At 40.1% G+C, this 23,066-nt stretch overlaps 1 protein-coding gene across 9 annotated transcripts in view; it reads right to left on the bottom strand.

The window, feature by feature from the left end:
• Window positions 1-23,066, bottom strand: part of CTNNA2 (catenin alpha 2) — a 1,208,900-nt gene that overhangs the window by 322,447 nt on the left and 863,387 nt on the right. The window contains exon 1 of one of the 9 annotated variants that reach the window (XM_012502671.2): window positions 22,677-22,949. The exons of 7 other annotated variants lie outside the window; for them this stretch is intronic. Coding sequence is in view for 1 of the 2 variants with exons in the window: in XM_012502670.2 (XP_012358124.2) it covers window positions 14,068-14,160 (93 nt within the window). In the remaining variant the exon portion in view is untranslated. Of the gene's footprint in view, window positions 1-14,067; window positions 14,724-22,676; window positions 22,950-23,066 lie in introns of those variants that run through there. One more of the 9 variants, XM_012502670.2, reaches the window with a different exon arrangement.

Below are 23,066 nucleotides of genomic sequence, written 5' to 3'. Positions count from 1 at the left end.
GCTAGATAAGCTATCCATGTTAATAAGTAAACATTTCCAGGCATCGGAATTGTGGGAAAACAGAGAAAGTAACATAAAAAATTTAAAAAAAAAACATTTATACATATAAAGCAGGGAAAGGAATTCTAGCTCAGATGGTTTCCCACACTGAGCAAACGGATACATGATTATCACAAAGTTGAAGGAAGGAAGTCTTGGGCATATGTTATATCTAAAGTCAAAGCAGGGGTGCAGATAGTAAAGCAGGGAAGAACAATTAGGGAATTAATTAAATAAAGCGCTGTTTATACTTCTATTGTCAGTGCTAATTAATTATTTGTGGGTTTGAAGTAAGTTAGCAAGAGTTCCCTCCACGCAGCATTTGCAGACCACCAAATCCAATCCCATTCTGTGTCCTTCCCATGTCCTTGCTCAGGCTTTCCTGAGGCAAGCAAGTGCTTCTAGGCAGGAGATCTGTTTGCATATCTGTAGGAAGCCTTACAATGAGGAATTGGTGACAGAATCAACTTGCTCATGCCTGTGATCATTAACTTTTCCTTTAATAAAGGAGTAGCAGCTATTCTTTTCTGTTGATTTCTTACAGCTGCCCTCAGAGTTGCACTCAGAAAGCAGCATGTGTTTGAACTTCTGCAATCCTGTAGGAGTTATGAGGATCTAGCTGGTAGGAGAAGGGGTTGGAGTGGTGGGAGCAAAGACTGGGAGGAGAGAAAATAAATGTCATCAGCACTAGTGCCTTAGGAACACACCTAGAGAGAGAAACCAGGTTTCTAAAAAGCAAATAAATTAGGGGGCTAGGCACAGTACTTTTGACAACTGAGAGAAAGAGTGTAAAAGGGAGGGAGAGGGATGGAAGAGAAGAGACAGCAGAGAGACCAAAAATCACAGTGTATGAGAAATCTGACACTGCTCTTTTTTTTAGCCAGTAACTTAGATAATCTAATCAAACCCATCTTCCTTTAAAGCTAGAACTGGAGAAATTGACATTTTGTTTCTTTTGAAGATTTTTTTTCCTTAAATGGAAAGTTTTCTGTGGTACATCTTATTTTAGAATCTCTGTCTTCTCCCCCTCTTTTTTTTAAAAAAAAAAAAAATTAGAACTATTGGCTAATTTGTGATTTTGTTATTTCTAGGCATACTTAGATTGGCCTTCACAGTCAGATGCTAATGGAGGTGATTCCATTGGCAGAGGGATGGATCCACTTACCCATATCACCCTGAGCAGTACATAAAGATGAACTTCTCAGGGAGAGGCAAGGGGGGCAGGGATGGCAGAGGACAACATCTTCTAAGTATAGAAATAGATAAAATGACAAGAAGACTAGAGTTGCCATCTGCTGGAGGATGGAAAGAATGACATTTGACACTATTTGCAACAGCAAAGCTAAACTCATTAGTAAAAATCCCTAATAAATCTCCATGTACTGTGTACTGCCAGTTAAATGATACAAAATTATAGCAGTGTGTTATTATTTCAGCATGGCAGTTTTTGGATAATGTTGAAAATATATGGAGGTACTAAAACAATAGCATCCACTTTCCCTAATTTGTACTCTACCTACTCTTAGAAGGGCTGACAAATACTGCTTTATTCCCTTTCAAATGCCAGCAAGTTCCTTCAATATGTATTTCTCACTTTCACCACTGTGACTTTGAAAATGATGATGGGGTTTCTTCTATGAGTATGCCTAGTCATTGCTTCCAGATTTTCTTTCTGCTTATGTAACATGACCAAATGCATGAAGCTCACTAAGGTTCAATATAAAGATTGCTGGATGGCGAATCAGAAGGGTGGGGTTGATAATCTGTTTGCCCACCAGCTACCAATGTAACCATAAACCAATCACTTTACTACTCTGGGTCCTGGCATTTTAAACTGCAAAATTTAAAATGCTATGGAGGATGGGCTGCAGAATCTAAATGATCTCTAAGGTCCTTTTTAGCTCTCAAATTTTGCAAATCTATAAGCATTCCAAACTCATGTAGCACTTATAACATGAATATTCAAGCTAAATTCTCATCATGGCTTCTACTGAATGCAGCAAAACTGTATCTAATGGCCTGATTAATCAGCCATAACCATCTTCTTTGCCAGTGAAGGGAAAAAAATGTTTTCCCCCTTCTCATATTGTAGAGAAAGAGGCAGTTATTTAAACATGATTTCTCTGATGCTGTTTTTGTTATGGTGAGTGACATAACAAAGTTCTCTGATCAGGAAAAATATAAAAGAAAAAACAGCTTTAAAAACCACGGATTTAGAATGGCAAGTAGATTGACCTCTACTTTAGAATGGCAAGTAGTTTTGCCTCCAAGACTAAAAGTGGAAACTGAGGTTAAAGGATTCACCTATACTTGAATATCTGGTTTGGTGCCAAAATGGATTAGATCATTTAATTGGCAAATACTTCCTTACCTGAAAGAAACTCATCATTCTTCTTTCCACAGCTATAAATCCTACAAATCTACAGTATCCAAGTCAGGTATCTCCTCCTCTCTAATCAATTCTTGTCCCCTTCAGCCTAGAGTAATTCTTCCCTCTTCTAGAAACACTAGTGTTCAATGTCTGAAAAACCTCACTTGGCAAGTAACATAGTCTTTCATTCATTTATTCATTTGACAGATATTTAATGAATATATTTTTAATGCCTTGCATTCTTCTAGGTGGGACAGAAGCATTAAAATCCCTGTTCTCATGAAGCTTATATTTTAGTGGGTAAGCAAGAGAAATATATATACATAGGAAAATAATATCCAGTAGTAATATGTGCCATGGCAGAACATTAAAGCAGGTGCTATGATAATGATCTGATGCCTTCTTTAGATGGAGTGGTCAGGGAAGAGTTCTCCGAGGCAGTGACTCTAAATTGAAACTTGAGTGATGAAAAGGAGATGGCTATGCAAAGATGGGAGGAAGGACATTCATAAAACAGATCTGGCATGGGAAGGGGATCAAAGGAAAGAGTGTGTCTGGAATAAAACCAATAAGAGACATAGTGACAGCAAGATGAGGGAAGGGAGGTGGTCAAGGTCCAGATGATTTGGAGTCTCAAGGTCACACCAAAAAAGGAGTATTTTATTCCAAGCATTCTGGGAAATCACTTGAAGCTAAGAATTTAGTTCTCTTTTCATGTAAATCAGTCTCCCCCACATCCAAGAATTAACATGTTACCTTTTAAAAATTTCTCACAATTCCTAGGTCCTCCAAACCTTTTTACATAAAAGGCTTTTCAATAAATAGCTGCTGGCTGATTGTGTTGTACATGAAATCTTTAAGTTAGTTAATAGTTTAAGTAGGGGCTTAACCCTGAGACGATCAGAGGTCATGATGATTGCAGCCCTCGACCTCAAATCCACAGGAAGGCTGAAGAAATGAGCTCAGCGTGGAAGCAGAATGTCCTGACATCGCCTATGACTCGACTCTGAGACTCGTGAAAGTGCCTCACACTGCGAGCAGAGGCCCACGAGGATCCAAGAGAGCCCCTTTGTCGACTCCTTCAAAGCAAAGCAAATCACCTAACTTTGGAGAGGTTCTGACAGTCTTTATACTCATGTGTCACTTAGCTTTAATTGAAACTTTGGAACAGGTAAATTTGTAACAATTCATATTTTTCATGCTCAAAACAGTATCTTTGTGTAAAACAGCAGCCTGAATAATGGGGGGTAGGGGGAGGATTAATTCAGGGAGGTTATTTGTTTTTTTCTCTCTTGATGCAAGCTCCATTTTCACATGCTTTTCTTTTGACTGCAGGGCAATCTTTAATTGCAGCTTTAAGGGAAGCCTAAAGAGGTCATTAAACATTATGAAAACTGAAATATCTCTAATGTTAGCTGAGAGTAACCTAACTTGTTTTTTCATACTGAGCTCTAGAAAAGGCAAATTCCTTGTAAAGAGTTAGGGTGGAATATCCTGCTCCACCCACCCCTAGTGGTCCAGGAGTCCTCTAAGCTATGATGGGAGGAATTTGTGGCTTGAAACCCAGGCAGATGCTAGAAACTTTTAAATCCTGATATTCATGGTGCTAAAAATACATATGGATTCACTAATAGAAAAAGAAGGAGGAGGAGGAGGAGGAGGAGGAGGAGAAAAAGAAAGAAAAGAAGAAGAAACACAAAGAACGTGATTAAGAAAATGAGAGGATGAAAGTACAGAGAGAAAGAGAAGAGGAGCTGGCAAGAGAGAAGGTCAATGAGAGACCACAGATGCTGCACAGAGGCAGAGACCATAACCTTCCAAGCATCTAGGACAGTGCCTGACAAACAACAGATGCTTAAAACGTTGGGGGAGGGAGGAAAATACATGGGAAAATAAAAGAGGAGTTGTATTTGTGAGACAGCAGGCACGCAAGGAGGAAAGAGAGAAGAGGAAAAGCTAGAAATGAAGGGGAAGAAAGAAAGGAGGTCTTGGCGATGATTCTCACATCTGGATGCATATCAGAACCACCTAGGGAGACCGCCTCAAAACGCAGATTCCCAGGCCTGTTCGGAGCCCTATTACATCAGGAGCTTGGAGTTCTAACCCGTGTCTAACAAGTCAAAACCAAAAGCTCTCGCCAGCGGCTGCTATGTGCTGTGATTTGGGAACCCCACTGAGCTACACGAAAAGAAGAAGAGAAGAAACGTGCGACCAGTGTGCAGTGACAGAGCCGGTGCCAGCACTGACCCCGGTCACTGCTCAGAGACAGGGCACCTGGGGGACCACGACGGGGCACGCACTTCTCTTCAAGAAGATGGCTCATCTTCAAGAACTAGAGTTCCTCTCCGGTTAATACCCCTTCTCCCTTTTGCCTGTTCCCAAATTATACACCTTTCAGTGATGCCTGGAATGGCAAGGGGTGGGCTACAAAGGGAACTGCATGGGAAGGCGGCGTTCTCCTTTGCCCATGGCACAGGGTAGGGAATTAGCCTCGCCTGGCCCGAAACGTCTTGGATGTCCAGGCAGCCCTGGTTGATTTTGGAGTATGGCCCCCGAGTGGCACCGAGTGAGAAGACAATCTCTCTCACATGCTGAGTGAGGAACTAGCAAAAGCGACTGGGTTTTGGATAATGGACAAGGAGACACTGGTACCCATCTCCCCACACACGCGTTTCCGATCGTCATGACAACACACGCGGAGGCTGGGCTGCGGCCGGCCGGGGCAGCGCATCTGCGCCGGGGCCAGGCTGGTGCTTGGGGCCCCGCGGCCTCCGCCGCCGCGCACCTTCCGGGAGCTGCAGGAGCCCGGGGGCGGCAGGCAGCCCCGCGGGGAGCGTAGCCGCCCAAGCAAGGGAACAATTGCCTCTCGGGATTAAGTCTACGTGGGCCCGAATTGTGTGTTACTATGACAATGGTAAATAGGTTCACTGGCTTTCAGGGAAGTGGCTCCGTACAGAGTGAGCTGAGGAAGGCACAATTTTTCTCCAGTTCAGCACACCTACACCCATTCATGGGTCTGTTTTCACGCCACATAAAATGAGGGGCTTAGGGAAGCCACTGTATTACTTAGTTTTCATCACTGGGCATTTTATTGACAATGACCTATATTGAGTTTGATTTAGTGGCTCCAACTAATAAAAGCCTGGTAGTAGACTAGAAAGAAGAAAGTTAAGCATGCTTATCAGATGGTAATTAATTTGCTCTCTAGAAAGAAAAAAAGTGAGCTAAATGTTTTGATAAAGTAGTTCTATGAAATTCTACACATACCAGGAATGTCTCAAACCTCATCTTAAAAAATACACCCACATTTAAAATGATGTTTTGTTCTATTGTTGCTTCGTCAGCAGGAGGAATAACCACTCTACCCTGAAACCTAGTACACCTTTTTAAAATAAATAAATAAATAAAATACAGAGAATTTTCAGAAGGGCTATAGCTTTTCCTAGAGTATAGATTACCTACCATGCCAGAGCCAGCCTCGCAAAACATGTTAGCAGAAATAAGGTATTGATTAAATATAGTCACAGTAAAGATGAAATTTACATTAACATTTCCCACTACTGGTGATTTAGCATTTATCATTCATCAGAGCCCACAAGTACATGCGTGCATGCATTCACAAAAACTAAATCTTGCCACAAGCAACTGGTTGTAGCATATATAGACTTTTGATACATCAGAAAAGACAGATTCTTTAAGCCCACCATGGTAGGCTTTAAAAAAAAAGATTTATTCCACAATTTTCCTGGTTGTAGTTCATTTGCATACATTTTATGAATTCATACACCACAAATTATTTTAAAATATGCTATTCAATAAAGAAATAACAGATTCAAGATAAATCACTGGCTCTAACCTACTTCTTTCGCTTCATCTCAATGTGTACTTCCCCTAGCATCTGTACTCTGTTCAATATATACTGTACTGGGAGTGTTTCTGTTCCTACCAGTTAGACTTCGTCCAGAATATCCTCACCACCAGTCAAGCCTGGATCTTAATACCCTTTTCCTAGTGCCATCTCCCCACGATAGAAAATCTCTAAACCCTCTCAATGAAACCTCCAAAGCCTCTCCAATTTCCTTTTTTTTCCAGGAGGCCTTTCTATTATAATCTACACACTAAATATTTACTTGAGGGTTTATCAAGTTATTTCATGTTATATCCGTCATTAACTTTTCTTATATCATTTCTTCCAGTCATTTTTACATGTGGCCATGTCAGAGAACCTATCATGTCAAAAAAGTTATATCCAAATATCTGTGCCATCTAGCATATTTTTAAAACTTTAGTAAATATTTGATTATGTGAATAAACATTAATCTTGGCACACAATGGTGGACTGATTTGCTTAACTGAATAGAGTTATTCTCCTTCTTTGTCCCCACTTAAAGACATCACCACCCTAATGAAGTGTGGAGACATATTTTGGTTACACATTAAAACTCATTCAACTTTAAAAAAATTGAGGAATAATTGGACACATCTAAATACGGACTATATATTAGATTACATTAAATAATTGTCATTAATTTGCTAGGGTGCAATGACAGCATTGTGGTTATGTAAAAACAGCTTTTTAAAATATATACATAAAATATTTAAGCGTAAAATATTACGAGATCTGTGATTTACTTTAAAAATGGTAATGCTAAAGTGGCAAGATATTAATCACTCTTAGTCTAATATTAATAATTAATTCTAAGTCTAATCAAGTAAATTTTTAAGGTTGCTTCTCTTCATCCCACACTTGATATTTAACAAGAAATGAAAGTAAGGGTTTCTCCACATGGCAATCATCGGGGGGTGAATTCAAATGGTCTGTTCCTCACCCAATTACTCTATGAGGCAAGCAGCTGACTGTATCACAATTCGGAGAAGGTGAAGGCTCAATCCTAGAGACAGGTACAAGAGCTGCTGAAGTCAGAAGAGAAAAGCAGAGGTGGGTTAAACATTAAGGCTTTTTCTAATATAGATCCCCACTTTGGGAAATTGTGCTTATTTGGCCAAATAGAAGGAGAAATGGCAATGCTATAAGCAGGTCTACTATTTTAGAAGTGGTCCTTACAAAAGTGACAAAAACAATAAAATTATCTCATAGCTACAGAATGTACCTGTGAAACCAACTGTGTGTGTATCATTTCATGTTTATTTTCTTAAAAGTTGTGCTATGAGGCAAGACTATTAATCCTGTTTTTTAGATGAAGACATTTAGGTTCTAACAGTAACTTTACATTTATTGTTGAGTTGTTTAAAAATATTACCTGGATGAAAAATAATGTCCAGAATGAAGGCAATCGCTAAATGTCAGAATCAGAACAAGATTATTTTCTGACATCCTTATTATTACTTTATAACATTCCATTCCTCTTTTATCTGCTCCCAAAATAGTTGGATGAAAAACCTTGCCTCATTTCCTACCAGCAGGCTGCAGGAAGAGACACTCTCACTTTTACAGAAAGGCTGAGTCTGTGAATGGTTACCGTCTTTATACAGAACATCAAATATTTCTGGAGGACTTTTGAATATGTCTTATTTTAACCCTCCTGACACCACTTCATTTAGGTGGGTGGTAAATGCCATCTAGTTTACTTTATAACTCAAGAATTCTTATTACAGCTGGGATGGGGTGCTAGGTGGGAACAGAATCAGAGTGAAAAGCAGGACTGTGGAACTGGAGACCCAGATACAGTCTCACTACATCCACATCACCAAAGTCACAAAGTATTGCTTTTCATTTTCAACCCTTAGAGATTTTGAAAGAGCAAAACCATCAAAGAAAACAGTACTTTGTTCTCCATGTTGGTTGAATAATATCCTGAGTGGTATACTTGGATCTCAAAAAGATTTCTAAAGCCTTTGCAATGTTCACAACAACTACAGAAGAGATATACTGTTCACCATATTATGTAATGAAACAAATCCTGTTTGGGTCTGGAGATGTGGCCAGTTTGGCAATATGCCAGTCTCATTTTGCTGAACAACTATTTAATTGTTTGAAATAAAAACAACAATAAAAAAACTGGTTGGTATCCATCAGCCCTTGCTAGGTAATTATATTCCAAATTAGTAGATATCCTTCAAATACCAATTACATTAAAATTAGTTGATGAATTTAAATTCTTTTAGAAAATTATGTTTTTCTAAAATGAGTACTTACCCATATAGGGTTATTACTATCTGAACATAGTTAACCTGTGCATATGGTCAAAGGAATTCAGAAGACCATTTGAATAGAGTTGCAACCAGGCCAGCCTCCCATCTGTGATGGGGTTTGATAAAGGGTGAGATCCTTTCTTTGATAATACCTTCTAAAGCACAGAGATAAACCACTAGCATATTATCTTTTTGAAATTATCAGTTATGGATTATTCCAACATACACTAAAACCTCTTCTAGGATCATTCTGATACTGCCAATGTTGACTGTCTAGTGTAGGGGTAGCACCCTAAGAAGGCTGAAATAGAGAACTGGCTTACTAAGGGACTATCTCTTGTCTGCATTGCTCTACGGGCTTGGAAAGAATCCTAACCTAACACTCTGTTGAAAGGCCCAACTTCACAACAAAGGTCCAATCTGATTTTTCAATAGTTTGTTTTTAAATTTACTGTCTCAGTCTATAAGCCAGGGACAATGTTATATTTCAGTTAGAAAACCACCCACCACATAAATAAGTTAAAAATAAATGCCTTTGAAACAAGTTTTGTATTGCATGTTCCCTTCACTTTCCAGACCTTGTTAGGTATTTTAGAATTCACGAATCCATGAATGTTAGAGCTCAACGGGATCTTAGAAATTCTCAAACCCAACTCTCACTCTTTACATAGAGAAGGAATTTACCCCCAAAATTACTAGTAAGTGGCAAAACCCAAACCTAAACATAAATATCCCAACTCTATCTTCACTGCACCAGGAATATAACCTGGACTTTGCTCCTGAGAAATTTCAACCTAGAAGACATAAAGGAAAACAGGGGAGGAGGGGCACACAGAAACAAATACAGAGCAATTTAATACAGTAAGTTTAAATTTACTTAAGTTGCTCTCAATTTTAGATAAGTAACATCTCAAAGAAGGAGGGGATTAATATGGACTTCTGGGAGTATGATTCTCCTACTAGTGAGTGAACTCTACAAAGAAGAGACTATTATCTAAAATATTTTATATATCTTAGCACTTAGTACACTTAAGAAAACAGAGTAAGTACCCACTACATGATTGAGAAGTGGATGGGTGAATACGTGGACATACGGATTTGTGGGGGTAGATGGGAAATAGTCCGGAGTGAGAATGGGATCCCTTAGAAAGAAGGTGGAAATTAATAGGAGTTAGAATCAGAGTGACAATGCAGAGGCTAGAAAATACAGAAATAGGCATTATTTATTTAGAGGTTCTTGAGAAAAACAACCAGCTTGAAGCAGGTTACTAGGAAGTAACAGGTGATGTATCTGGACACTGACATCTGAGTATCATGAAGCTGATTATTGCCTATTCCCATGACTTCAATGAGTTATGTTTAGATTGGTGTTGTAGTACAGGGAGAGTTGGAGAAACTTGTTAATGAAGCCAGACTCCCACATACAAAACGAGATTTCTGAATGTGTGTGGTTGTCGGTATTCTGTTCTGTTCTTCTTCTACGCAAACAGCAACAGATGGTATAAGGGGGCCGAGAGGAGTGGGAATCCAGGAGGAACGTTTGAATTGCCCCATCCCGCCTCTTGCTGGGTCTAAACCTGGGGGAAAGGAAGATTTTAATAGGGTCAAGTTTGGCTTTTACAGAGTTAAAAAGTTGATTGGTATCCAGCCCTCTTAATTGTTCCATAAAAGGATCTAGGGAATGCAGAAAAATCACTTTATATCATCAATACCAGCTGTGTTAAGTCACATAGCTTAAGTTTACTGTTCCTTGATTTCCTTTGTATATTCTGAAAGTGGAAGGGTCTAACAGAATTTTGATGAATAAATGGAATTAATATATTAAAGTGCTTTAATTTGGTGCCTGAAACAGAGCAGTCAATCACTTTATAAGGTCTAGTGGAGGTTATGAGGATGCTGGTGAATGTTTGTCAACATTTATACAAATGTGCATGGATTCTTCAAGAAAGCATGTCTTGTGTTCAAAATCCTCCTTCCCATCTCTTCATCCCCATCTCACTCACTTGAGCACACTAGCCATTTTACAGTCTCTTGGACCAGGTTTGGTTTAGTGTCCGGGCCTTGGCACCTTCTGTTCTCTCTGCTTGGTATGCATATCTCATGGCACTTTAAATGGCTTCCTCTTGCTCATCATTCAGGTGTCAACTCAAATACCACCACCTCAAGGAAGCCTTGCCTACCCGTAGATAAAGCAGGTCCAGTCCCTCAATTTCTCTCTTCCATATGGTCCTATTTAATTCTCCCTTTATCAGTACCTAAAATTATCTTATTAATCTATTTGCTTACAAAGTTGCTCAGTTTTGTTCCCCGCTGTATCCCCAGACCTAGAATATGCCTGCATGTGTGAAGTACTCAATAGATATTTGTTAACTATTGATTGGCTGGCTAATTGATTGAAAAGAACAGGACCTCAAAGCATATATAGTTAAAAGAACAGTTATAGCTTCAAAGAATTTGTCCCATTTGGAGAAGAGATTATGGCAAGCAAACATCACACAAAACAACAGCATTCGGTTTTAATGCAAAATTGCTTTTTCTCTCTCTTTCTGTTCAGACTTAATGTAAAAAGCAAACTAGGGGAGACCAGCAGCCGGCACATGCCAGATGCTTAAATTGTGTTGGTCTTATTAATTGTATAATATCTTAAAGAGTATCCCGAGACTTGCACATGTTCTAGAGATATTTAAACTGCAGACTAAAGGTTGGAGAATCAATCTTTGAACCTTCAGAAAATCAAGGTCCAGTTAAGTAATGGTTCAGAAATGGAAAAGGTCAGTTTAAGTACATGCCTAGCCCTTTCTGCTTCTTTAAAAATTGCTCTAATATCTCAACGGTGCTGCCTGGTTAAATACAATATTTTAAATATTTATGTACTGTTATCTTAATTTTTAAATTTCTATTTAAAAAAAGGCACAGGACAATTGAGCATAAAATGTTATATCCTCTCTCTCTAGCTATTCACGCTGTGAAGCAACCTGTTTTACTATATAAACCTGTGTTTGTTCTGTTTCAGCTGTGCAGAAGGAAACAGTTCTGGCACCTTTAAAAATCAAAGATCTATCACTCAACAAGAGAAGATAGCAATTCTAAGAAAGGGAATTATGAGAAACAGCAAAAAGATACAGTGCTTCTAAAACCTTAGCGGGCTTATGAATCACTTGGAGATCTTATAAAAATGTAGATTCCGATTTGTTACAGTGGGTCTTGGGTGGGGCCTGAGATTCTGCATTTCTAACAAGCTATAGGTGATACCTGCACTGCTGGTCCTCAGTGTTTGTGGATGATACTGTTAGAGTCATATGGCTTGAGAAATAAAAATCACTTTAAAGCATTTCATACTTACAGTTGTAATAATATTAAGCCACCACTGCTGCTGTACTTAATCTGCAAAAGCAACTATAAATTCCTCCCATCCCATCAAGAGGTGGAGCCCATTTCTCCACTCCTTGATTCAGGCTGACCATGTGATTGGCTTTAGTTAACAGACAACAGCAATTTGCCAAATGGTGGACTTGAAAAGTGTTTGTGCACTGGGACTTCTCCTTTGCTGCTCCTGGAACCCTACAATCACCACCTGATTGCACCAGAGCTAGCCTACTGGAGGATGAGATGACATGCGGGAGAGAACTCGGGTACCCCAACCTAAAGTTAGTTGAGTCCCAGCCAACAGGCTGCCAATTGCCATCCCTGTGAGTGAAGCCATCCTGGATTGTCCAGTCTTCCGCTAATTTTCCAGTTGATCATGGACACTTGAGCGAGCACCACAGCTTTCAGTCAACCTGGTCCCCACAGAAGTTATACTCAGCCAACACATATTGCCAGAAGCTAAATAAAGTGATTGTTGTTTTAACCACCATGTTTTGGAGTGTTTGTTGCTGCCTTTTTCATTTTGATTTTTCTTTTTATGTAGCCTCTAAAGTAGGAACAGATATCTAAAGAGGGAGCAGTCAAAAGTTTGAGTTATTGGTGCACAATGCAACTTGTGCTTATGATTATTTTCCCTCCTTTTCTTCAATCTATAGGGTGTGATTTTTGCCCTGGCATAGTAGAAACTGATATAGGTAGTTATTGCAATAGCATTTTAACTATTTTCTGTTTTTATAATTCAACTCATTTTTCCTTTGTTTTACTACGTTGAATGTTTCTGCTTAGGGGTTAAGTCACTTGCCGAGATCACACAGCTTCTAAATGGCAGAACACTTTTCAGACTAATAGAAAGTCAGAAATTTGAAAATGCTTTTCACAATGTTATTAGATGTCTCAAATTCTTCTGCTAAAATGCAAATATAGATTTGCCTCTGAAGGACATGACCTCCAGCCATCACCTTGTTCCATGTTTGAGGAAGGAATATAAGGTCTATCCGCAAAGGAATAATCTTACATTGATGTGATATGCCAATGACAAACCCTCTTCAGAAATGATACACTCAACATCAGCTAGACATTGACATAGAGCCATGGGGCAGAAAGCATCATCCTTACATGTTTCCTTTGCAGGTTCGCTCATGGTCAGGCATCCTCCCCCATTGTTGGTGATCTTGACCATCCAATGTCCTCTCCAAATCTATCAGGCTCAACCATATTTTATCTTTTCCACAGCCACATGAAATTCATATTAATGACAGTCCCATGGCCATCCCTATATGTTTAAGGCTGCTTGCTATGGACTAGGGGAGTGTTTCCTAATTTTACTAAACTGTCCTTCCTATTGAGGTGATCTCTACTTCTTCTGCCCCACCCTATTCTTTCTTGTTGAGAATCATCACTTAGAGGCTCTGCAAACTGGTATTCCTTAAGCTGAATACAGTCCACAATATCACTTGCTCACTAACAAAATTCAGTTGTAATAAATTAGAATTCGAATGCTTTTAATCAAAATATGCACTTTGTAGGTAACACAAGGTCCTGTTATTCCTCATCTAGCTGCTACCCCAGATATTACCTTAATGGACTGTGAAAACTTTTGATTGTGCATCAGCCGGTATTCTAATCTTTCTTTCTGGAATTTGCATCTACTGCCACCACTATAGCCACCAAGCACATTCCAGGGACTCCCTGATCTATATGTGCAGCTCTAATGTCTGTTCAGATCTTCAACTGCTCACTCCTGGCTCCAAGTGTGAGCTTAGCTGGCTTTTACATCCTACTATTCCTTGCCTCCCTTCTCCCCTAGAGTAATCCATCTATTGAAATCACCTTTCTTAGAAAGAGTACCACTTAAAAGTTTGTCAGTCCACTGCAGAGCTATTATTGCACCTGCTGCCCTGCCCATTTGTAATGTGAACATAGCCACATAGTATCTCATTAGGGAAGATATGGTAGTCTCCCAACTGCTCTCATTGCTTTCAGTATCCTTTCTCCTCCATTCATGTTCAAGGGAGTCATCAGAATTATATTCCTTGTACCTGCATTTTGGAAATCATATTTCTAGTTGAAAGTCTTTCCAATCTGGCACTAAATTCACACTCTTGTCTCCTCTTTTCTTACCCCCTTCTCCTGCATACCTGTGCTTCAGACACGGTATGCATCTCAGAAGTCTTCATTTTTTTTTCACAGACTTTGCCTACTGACTTGAGTGGCCTTCTCCATCCATCCATCTGGTCAATTCATCTTCCTTTCCTCTACCCGGACTTGCTCAATTAGCTAGAAAAATCTCTTCAACCACAGCTCTTGTTTACATCTCTGCCATAGCATGAATAATATTGGTTTGTTACTCATCATCTCCACTCCAGAACTGTGAACACACAGGGTAGGAACCACATTTTATCTAACTCTGCTTCTCATCAGGTAAAATTCCATCTGACTTAAAACAAATGAACAAAAACAAGAATAGCAGCAAACACTTATGTTAAATAATTAGAAAGGCATTTTCAAGATTCTTGTCAGAGATTAAGGAGTGAGACAGCTTGAATGAAGAGATAAATGCATCTAACTAGGCAGGTTAGTTTACCACTGAAGACCTGTTGATTATGGATGGTGAGGGATTTCCTACAACTAATAGATCTGTAACAGGAGGCCACACATAAAGGCATTAATCTGTGTGACTTCAACTCAAGAGTTTCGGCTTTGCTGGGCTAAGAGCTTGTGCCTATATGTCAATGTAATATAGAGGTTTTTATATTTAGTTTAGATTCCACAGGCTATCGATTAGGCAAGCATTCAAACTAGTTAATAAACTCAATTCAATGAGAGTGTTTACAAACCCAGAACTATGCAGACTGCACTAAGAGAAGAGAAAACATATTTACTAGTGCTATGTGGCAATTCTCATCTCTCTATATCTGGTCTCTCATATCTGATCTTCTTCTCCCTTTAAAGGTAGATATTAGAAGGTCTAAAACACAGAGCAAGTAATACGTCTGTTCTTAGAGAATTTCATTTTATCTGTGAGGACAAAATTTCCAACATCTGTAAAATTCTATAAAACAAGATAATTAAGTGTCAAGGAATATTAGAGACAGAACAGACAGAACTTACTATAGAATTAAATTGGTTCTGTTACATATATTGAACCCAAGTTTCTCTTCAAAGAATCAGTATGTCAGTAGGTTCAGCTCTCTTATTCTTTGATTCTCCATTTTAAAGTTTAACTTCCTGGTTCTCTTCACCCAGTTGCTTCTAGTTTCAGTAAACAACTTTCCCACCTATCCTAATCAGCAGTTCACATCTGTTCCCCTGGTCATCTGCTCTGGCCTGACTCATTCTGGTCACCTGCTTTGACCTGAGTTACCCTTGGTCACCTGCTCTGACCTTAGTTACCTTTAGTTACCTGTTTCTAACCGTCGTCCCTGCCAACTACTCACCCCACTACTCTGGCTCATACCCCTGCCCTCTTTAAAATAGCCAATCAGAATTAGCTTAGACTGTGCAGTCCAACCCTAGCCAATAGGGGAACCACACAGCAGTAGGGGCTACCTGCATAAGGAATAAGAACTCCTGCCCCTCCTCTGTCCAGGTGTGCTCTCGCCATTGTTCCATCTGCGATGAGCACCCTTTCTGCAGAAAGTAAAAACTGCCTTGCTGAGAGAATCAAATTTATGTTCGAATGCTATTTCTTTGTGGCAATGAGGAACACGCATTTCTAACAGTTCCTTTATTTATGGCTAGGATGGGAAGGTGAAATTTGCTAATACCAAGTAGAAGAACTGTAGTAGTCTAGGTATCCCCCATAATTGATAAAATTATGACATAAAACAGGTTCCTGCACCAGCATTCTTCTATAATGCTTGAAATCTGAACCTTAGAATGTCTTGGTAAGGTGATAGCCAGTTTAAAGTCAAATGCACTATAAACTGCAATTAAATAAGTTTTCAAAACTGTTCCGGTTTAGTGTTAATAGAAATCCCAAATAAATGGCTGAAACCATGAAAAACAAGATTTCTTACAATTGAGATTGTGAGACTGAGATTTCTTATGAGGGTGAAACATGAACAACAGAACAAAGCCTTGTGCATTTCACAAATGCATTTAAATACTTTTACCCTCATAGAGCATTTTAAGTAATGCTGGATTAATCCATTTTCAGACATTAATGGCTTTGTGAAAATAATTTGGCTGGCCAGCTACTTAATAAGATGCAGGAATTAAATTCTCATAAACTCCCAGAAGGAATCTTGAAGGCCCCAAGCCAGCCCTCTTTCTGAAGTGGGAATTGCCTTCATAGGACGGAATGAGGAAATGGATGTAAAGAGGAAGAATGGTTCCAAGGCATCATAAACAAAAGGCAGACAGAAATACAGGTTGGAGCCCCAGCCAGATGAAGGAGAGGGGCCCAAAACGTGTTTTAATTTATGGTGTCATGGGGGTTTCTCAAGGCAAAGAGAAAGCAGCAAAGCAGCTATTGAGGATGAAAAGTATGAAATCTTTCAGGATGACAATTTGGCATCGTGTATTAATAGTTTTTTAAAAGTCCTCATCCTTTGAACACCAATTCTACTTCTAGAATAAACATTTAAAGGCATGGGTGCCCATATACTCAAAGGTATAAGGAAATTAATCACAGTATATTTTACAATGACTAAAAACCAGAAACAACCTAATTAATAAACAACAGCAGACAAATTCTGAAAGAATGTATACCCAAAACTTAATAGTTCATCTCTGGTGACTGAATTTTAGGTGACTTCATGTTCATTTAATTTTTGTCACTTCGTTTTTTTTTTTTTTTCTTTTGAGATGGAGTCTCGCACTGTCACCCAGGCTGGAGTGCAGTGGCGCGATCTCGGGTCACTGCAACCTTTGCCTTCTGGTGATTCTCCTGCCTCAGCCTCCCAAGTAGCCGGGATTACAGGCACCCACCACCAAGCCCAGCTAATTTTTTGTATTTTCAGTAGAGACAGGGTTTCATCATGTTGGTCAGGCTAGTCTCGAACTCCTGACCTCAGGTGATCCACCCGCCTCGGCCGCCCAAAGTACATTTTTTTAATTTCTTTTTTTTGAGATGGAGTTTCGCTGTGTCACCCAGGCTGGAGTGCAGTGGCACCATCTCAGCTCACTGCAAGCTCCGCCTCCTGGGTTCACGCCATTCTCCTGCCTCAGCCTCCTGGGTAGCTGGGACTACAGGTGCCCGCCACCACGCCCAGTTAATTTTTTGTATTTTTAGTAGAGACGGGGTACCACTGTGTTAGCCAAGCTGGTCTTGAACTCCTGACGTCGTCATCCACCCGCCTCGGCCTCCCAGAGTGCTGGGATTACAGGCATGAGCCACCGCGCCTGGCCCAAAGTACATTTTTTATAATAAAGTATTCATTAGAAATATGCACATGCCATAGTAGCAGATTGGCAGTGATAAGAAAACTGAGGAATAATGTAAGCAAACTCTGTTAACATCAAAGCTTTTCCCAGAAAGACAACCCTAATGCACCTCCAACTTACCTCCCCTCACTCGTCCCTGCTGTCTTGACTCTTCCAAAATTGTATGTGTGAAGGGGCAACATGTTGGGCTATCCCATGGGATCAATTACCATGCAACTCTGCCTGCCTTGGAAGACTGCAGTCAAAGTCTCATGCCAGATGTCAGAATAACATTATCTCCTAGGATAATATGGGAAGAAACCAGCTGAAAGATACCTAAAGCTAGAACCTACGAAGGCTCTACACTACCTGCTGTACCAATTACAAAATCAAACTTTAAGAGCTCTGCTAAGTGCTCAGGCCTGTGATACACATAGACTTTCCATTCTAAGTGTTTAAAATCTAATAGGAGAGAAAACACGTTATTCAGAAAGTTTTATTTTTTTGGACCCAATTCCACTAACAAGGGTGGGCAATCACTTAACATTTCTGCCCCTTTAGCTTCTCAATTACAAAACTAGGGAATCAATGATATCTGGGTTTTTATTTCAGGTTAAAATTTGTGAATGTTCCAATAATGCATCTCAAAATTTAATGAATTACCTGTGGCTAATGGTTAAATGCAGATTTGATTCCATGGGTCTGGGGAGAGGCCTGAGAATCTACATTTCTAACAAGCTCCAAGGTTTCTGGTCTCAGGCCTACACTTTTGAGTGGCCAAACTCTATTAGAGTTTGTTCATTTAATTTTTTTCACTTCTGTGTTTCTCTATTTACATTTGTTTTTTGAGACGTGGTAGCTGGGCATGGTGGTGGGCACCTGTAATCCCAGCTACTTGGGTGGCTGAGGCAGGAGAATCACTTGAACCTGGGAGGCGGAGGTTGCAGTGACCCAAGATCATGCCACTGCGCTCCAGCCTGGGTGACAGTGCAACACTCCGTCTCACAAAAATAAATAAAATAAATAAATAAATAAATAGAGAAACACAGAAGTGACAAAAATTAAATGAACAAACTCTATAGAGTTTACATGATCTCATTTAATTCCCCAAGTATCCTCTGAGCTAGCCATCCTTAGCCCTATTTCACTGACCAAGAGGTGACTTCTATAGGGTTATACCGATTGAAAAGTGGCAAAGCAGAAATCCCAACAAGATCTTTTTACTCTTCGTCTCCAAGATGTTTAATGTCCCTTTCAGTTTTAAAATACTATCATTAGAAATTATTGCCACACTCATATAAAGTGAACAGGACCACGAGATTGATAAAGGTAAGCTGCTAATGGAGTTCAGAAGAAGAAAAAGGGATTGCTTTATAGAGGGCGGGGGCCTCGGAGTCAGTTAAGAAATCATAGAGGAGATTTGCCATCAACTTTGAAGGATAGTTAAAATGAAGGTAAGCAAAGATGGAGAGAATATTAAAAAATAGGTAAGCGTAACATGGCATAATCAGAGAACCAGTATATTCTCTACACCAGTATAGAGAAAACCTGTGGAGAGGGAGGACAGGCCTCATGAACTGGCATTTCTTTCTTTTTTTTCTCTCTCTCTTTTTTTCCTTTTTTCCTTTTTTTTGAGACGGAATCTCACTCTGTTGTCCAGGCTGGAATGCAGTGGCATGATCTCGGCTCACTGCAACCTCCACCTCCCAGGTTCAAGCGATTCTCCTGCCTCAGCCTCCTGAGTAGCTGGGATTACAGGCACCCACCACCATGCCTGGCTAATTTTTGTAGTTTTAGTAGAGAGGGGGTTTCACGGGTTTCACCATGTTGGCCAGGCTGGCCTCAAGCTCCTGACCTCAGATGTTCTGCCCACCTCGGCCTACCAAAGTGCTGGGATTACAGGCATGAGCCACCATGCCCGGGAGAACTTGCATTTCTATTTATTATTATTAATTCATTTATTATTTCTTTTATTATTTATTCTCATCATTTACATCATTCATAGAGCATGGCAGTTAGTTTCTTATTGCTATCCATGTTACAATGTTGCTTTAAGAGTTGGATAAAGTTTGATAAGTAGAATGACCTCAATTTCTAATTTGTGTCTCCTAAGTGGATCTCCTGAGAGCAGCCTTGGGGCCCTCACCCTCAGCCTCTCCATGCACCTTTTGAGGCATTCTGTAAAATGCCAGCTGTATGGTATGTGCCCACAGAAACAACAAAGTTAATTCTCTATTTTTGAAATTGTGACTCCCACTCTCCCCCAATTCTTCTAAAGGTTTCCTTTTAAAGAAAAGCCACGGTTCGCTGCCACTGAAAATTAAAGACAACAGCATAAAGATCAAGGTCCAGGCTGGTGCTAGCGATGACAGAACATTAAAATAATCACTCAAATTTCCTTCCTTGAACATTGACAAAGACTGCTAATGGAAAGCCAATCCCCAGAATGCAGATTCATTTCAGACTTTCTGCACTTGCATCTCCTTGTTCACAAATTATTTTGACTAAAATGAACAAATTGGAAGTGTTGAGATAAAACAGGAGAAATAATGACATACCAAAAAAAAATTGTATGTGACTCCCCCAGTCCACGTCACAACATAGAGTACCACAAAAAACAGGAGGGCTCATTAGGCAAAGGCTAATTTACAAGGTTGAAGAGAGAAGGAATTAATCGACTCTTCCCTCCGTTAAGCTATACTTCTGGCCTCTCTAACTACAACAAATTTGCTCCGTGAGCTTATCTCTTCTACCTCCCCTTAGTTCCAGATTACGTTTGGCCATCAGATTCATAACTCATGTAACCCAGACTTCCTTCCCATTTGCTGAATCCATATTTTCAAGATTCTTATCTTTTCTTACCCCAAACTGGAGGTCTGGCCTCAGTACCCAATCACATGTTGGCATGATGGCTTGGGATGGTATTCTTGATACCCAACTATTAGTACCAGACTTGCAGCTATAGCAGTTCAGCTAGATGAGCTCAGGTTCCTTCCCCTGACAAACATGGAAAATGTCAAGGGTGTTTTCAAAGCATATAAAGCATCTCTTATCCAATATACAACATTGAAGAAGAAGTTTGCCAACAGAAATCTATGGTCACCCGGGAAGAAGAGATTGATCCAGTACACGCAATAGCTACATTGTAACCTGGTGAATCAGATATTTTCAAAAGACAGGTAAAGGCATATGAGAGAATAAGCAGGAGGAAAGAAAAAACTTTAGGTGAGCTTTTCGTTCTTTTTTTCCGTTTTTAGTTCATTGGACACTTAGAGGCATGAAATTAAAACTCGTGAAAAACAGCCATATCGACTTGCTGTGGTGACTCAAAAGTTGTCGTTTCTCGACTCAACTTTGCTGAAACACTCGATTCATGTTGTTCTTATTTAACCTAATTTGCATTGATTTAATCAGTGCTGGTATGCTTTAAATACATAATAAATTGGGATTCTGCAACTTAGATGACTTAGAATAGCTAAATTTCAATAAAGCTCATTTCAATCTGTTAATGTATACGGTTCTGCCAAGGGGTTTAAAACTGTAGAAAAGATGCAAACTTGCCACATTAGAGGTGGGAAAGGCTTAAAGATACCATATAGATGAAATGATTTGCAGGATAATAATGCAAAAAGCAATATATATAAAATATATATTTATATATAATATATATATAATTTATTTTAATTACAGCCTAGGAACATCTTCTAAGTTTTGAGTAGCACACTTAGAAGAAAACTCACATATAAATCAGTGAATTTAATTTTATTCCCTTTCTTTCTTGCCAACACTCAACTCTTCTGCCTCTCTGCACCAGCTCTACAAATCAAGTGACATCCAAAGTGGGACCTCTTCTTGCCCATTTGGCAGCCTCTGTCACCACTTTGCCAAGCAGCCAGCATTAGGAGGATTTTTTTTTTTTCCTAGCAGCCCTAGGGATTGGGTGGTGTGTACTCACAGTACTCGCTGAATGGCTGGCCGCTGTTTAACCCTGCCTGCGCCTACTCAACACCCCTCCCTCACCTCCCAACCCTTTAGCGTTTATGGCTCCATCAGCTGGCCTGCTGTCAGGAATAATTGTCTTGGCAAGAGGTGAAACCACTTGATGGTGAATTTGTTTGTCTGTCTGTTAAAGTGTTCCGCAGCACCTTGGAGGTGCCAGGATGAAACCTGCAAATGCCTGATCCAGACTTAGGTAGGCAGCAAGAGTGACAGAGAGGCAATCATCAAGAATGGCAAATTAAGAAAGAGAGAGAGAGAGAGAGAGAGAAAGAAAGAAAGAAAGAAGAGAGAGAAAGAAAGAAAAAGAAAAGAAAGAAACAAAGAAAGAAAGAAGGAAAGAAAACCATCTGTGCCAGTTGCAAGCTGTATGACCTTGGATAAACCATGATGTCTCTTGGCCTCAGTTTAGTCACGTGCAAAATTAAGGGGGTTGATTTTCTAATGTCTCTTCTAACTCCTAAGACAGCATGTGATGTCTAGGACATTTCAGATTTGTGTTCCTTCCAATTAAATGATACATCTCAGAGATGAATGACCAGGGCAGAGCTCAGATGAATACAAAATGGAATGATTCATGCCCCTGTTCATATGACTTTTCCTGAAAAGTACCACCAGTCTTTGGCGACTTTGATTCCATTGGTTGGTCTCTTCAGCTTAGATGCTAAGGACCAATCCAGTTACTTGTCCAGTCCATCTACCCTGGCTCTGGTAATCTACCCTCATTCCTATCAAAGTAAGTGCCACTACATATAATGCCTACTGATTTTGACTTCCTTAGAGGCAGAAACGATAGGAATTCAAAGAGTGGAGCTGGAGACTCACATTTGACTCCCCCTACCATCTCCCTGGGCATCTTTGTCAAGAAGGAAGGCTTGCCCACACTCACTTCCCGCAGGCTTTCTCAGCCATCTTGGAGGATTCTGTTTAAACAGATGACCAACTGACCCTCCCCAGGGCAGACCGTCTCCAGACCAGTAGGCACAAGGTGTGTGTGTGGGGAGGTGGGGGGGAGAGCTCATTGTAAGGACTCCTATCTATAAATGATTGTGAATAGAAACAATGAGGCAAAGGCTTCTCGTCATACTCAGAGGAAAAAGTGGCACAATTTAGTGCAGTCTCAAAGCTTAATTAGGATGTGTGTATGGAGACGGGTAGGCTTCATTATGGCTTAAACTACCACATCCCTACACATTCACACTCTCCTGGAGTGGGGTGCACTGCAGGGCCCAGTAATCACCATGAACAGCACAAGTCAGGGTTAGCCCTCCCCACGTCAGACAGTACAATCGTTCTTTAATCCACCCTGTGCCCCATATGTATCTGTGGAGCCTGATGAAGCCCCGGAGGGATCTCAGTCAAGTCTCCCTGTACACAGACATACCTTTTTGCCACACTGGATCTCACACCACCGGGACTGGGATGGCTTCCCAAACTAGGTGGGTTTAGAAAGCATTTCCCCTTTCCACCTCAAAAAAGGGCTGGCTGACTGCAGAATTCCAGTACCCGCAAGAGTGGGGGGAACCCCAAATCTTAGCCAAGCCCCAAATCATTGCCTTCCTGCGTCTTCTCTCAAGTTGCTTTTCTAAAGCAAAGGTCCAAATGTTGATTTCTCTACAGACTCCTACGTATCTCTTACACGTAGACAGTTTTAAAGGGGAAAAGAATATATCCCCAAAAGGGAAGGGGGAGAGCACAGAATATTTCAGTTTCCCACTTGGAAATATCTTGTCGTGGATGATGCTACCCCTACCTCCACCTCCCTCTCCCCTCC

Source organism: Nomascus leucogenys, chromosome 14 (assembly GCF_006542625.1).
Source record: "Nomascus leucogenys isolate Asia chromosome 14, Asia_NLE_v1, whole genome shotgun sequence".
NCBI classification, from domain to species: Eukaryota; Metazoa; Chordata; class Mammalia; order Primates; family Hylobatidae; genus Nomascus; species Nomascus leucogenys.
This window is presented reverse-complemented; position numbering and strand designations above follow the sequence as displayed.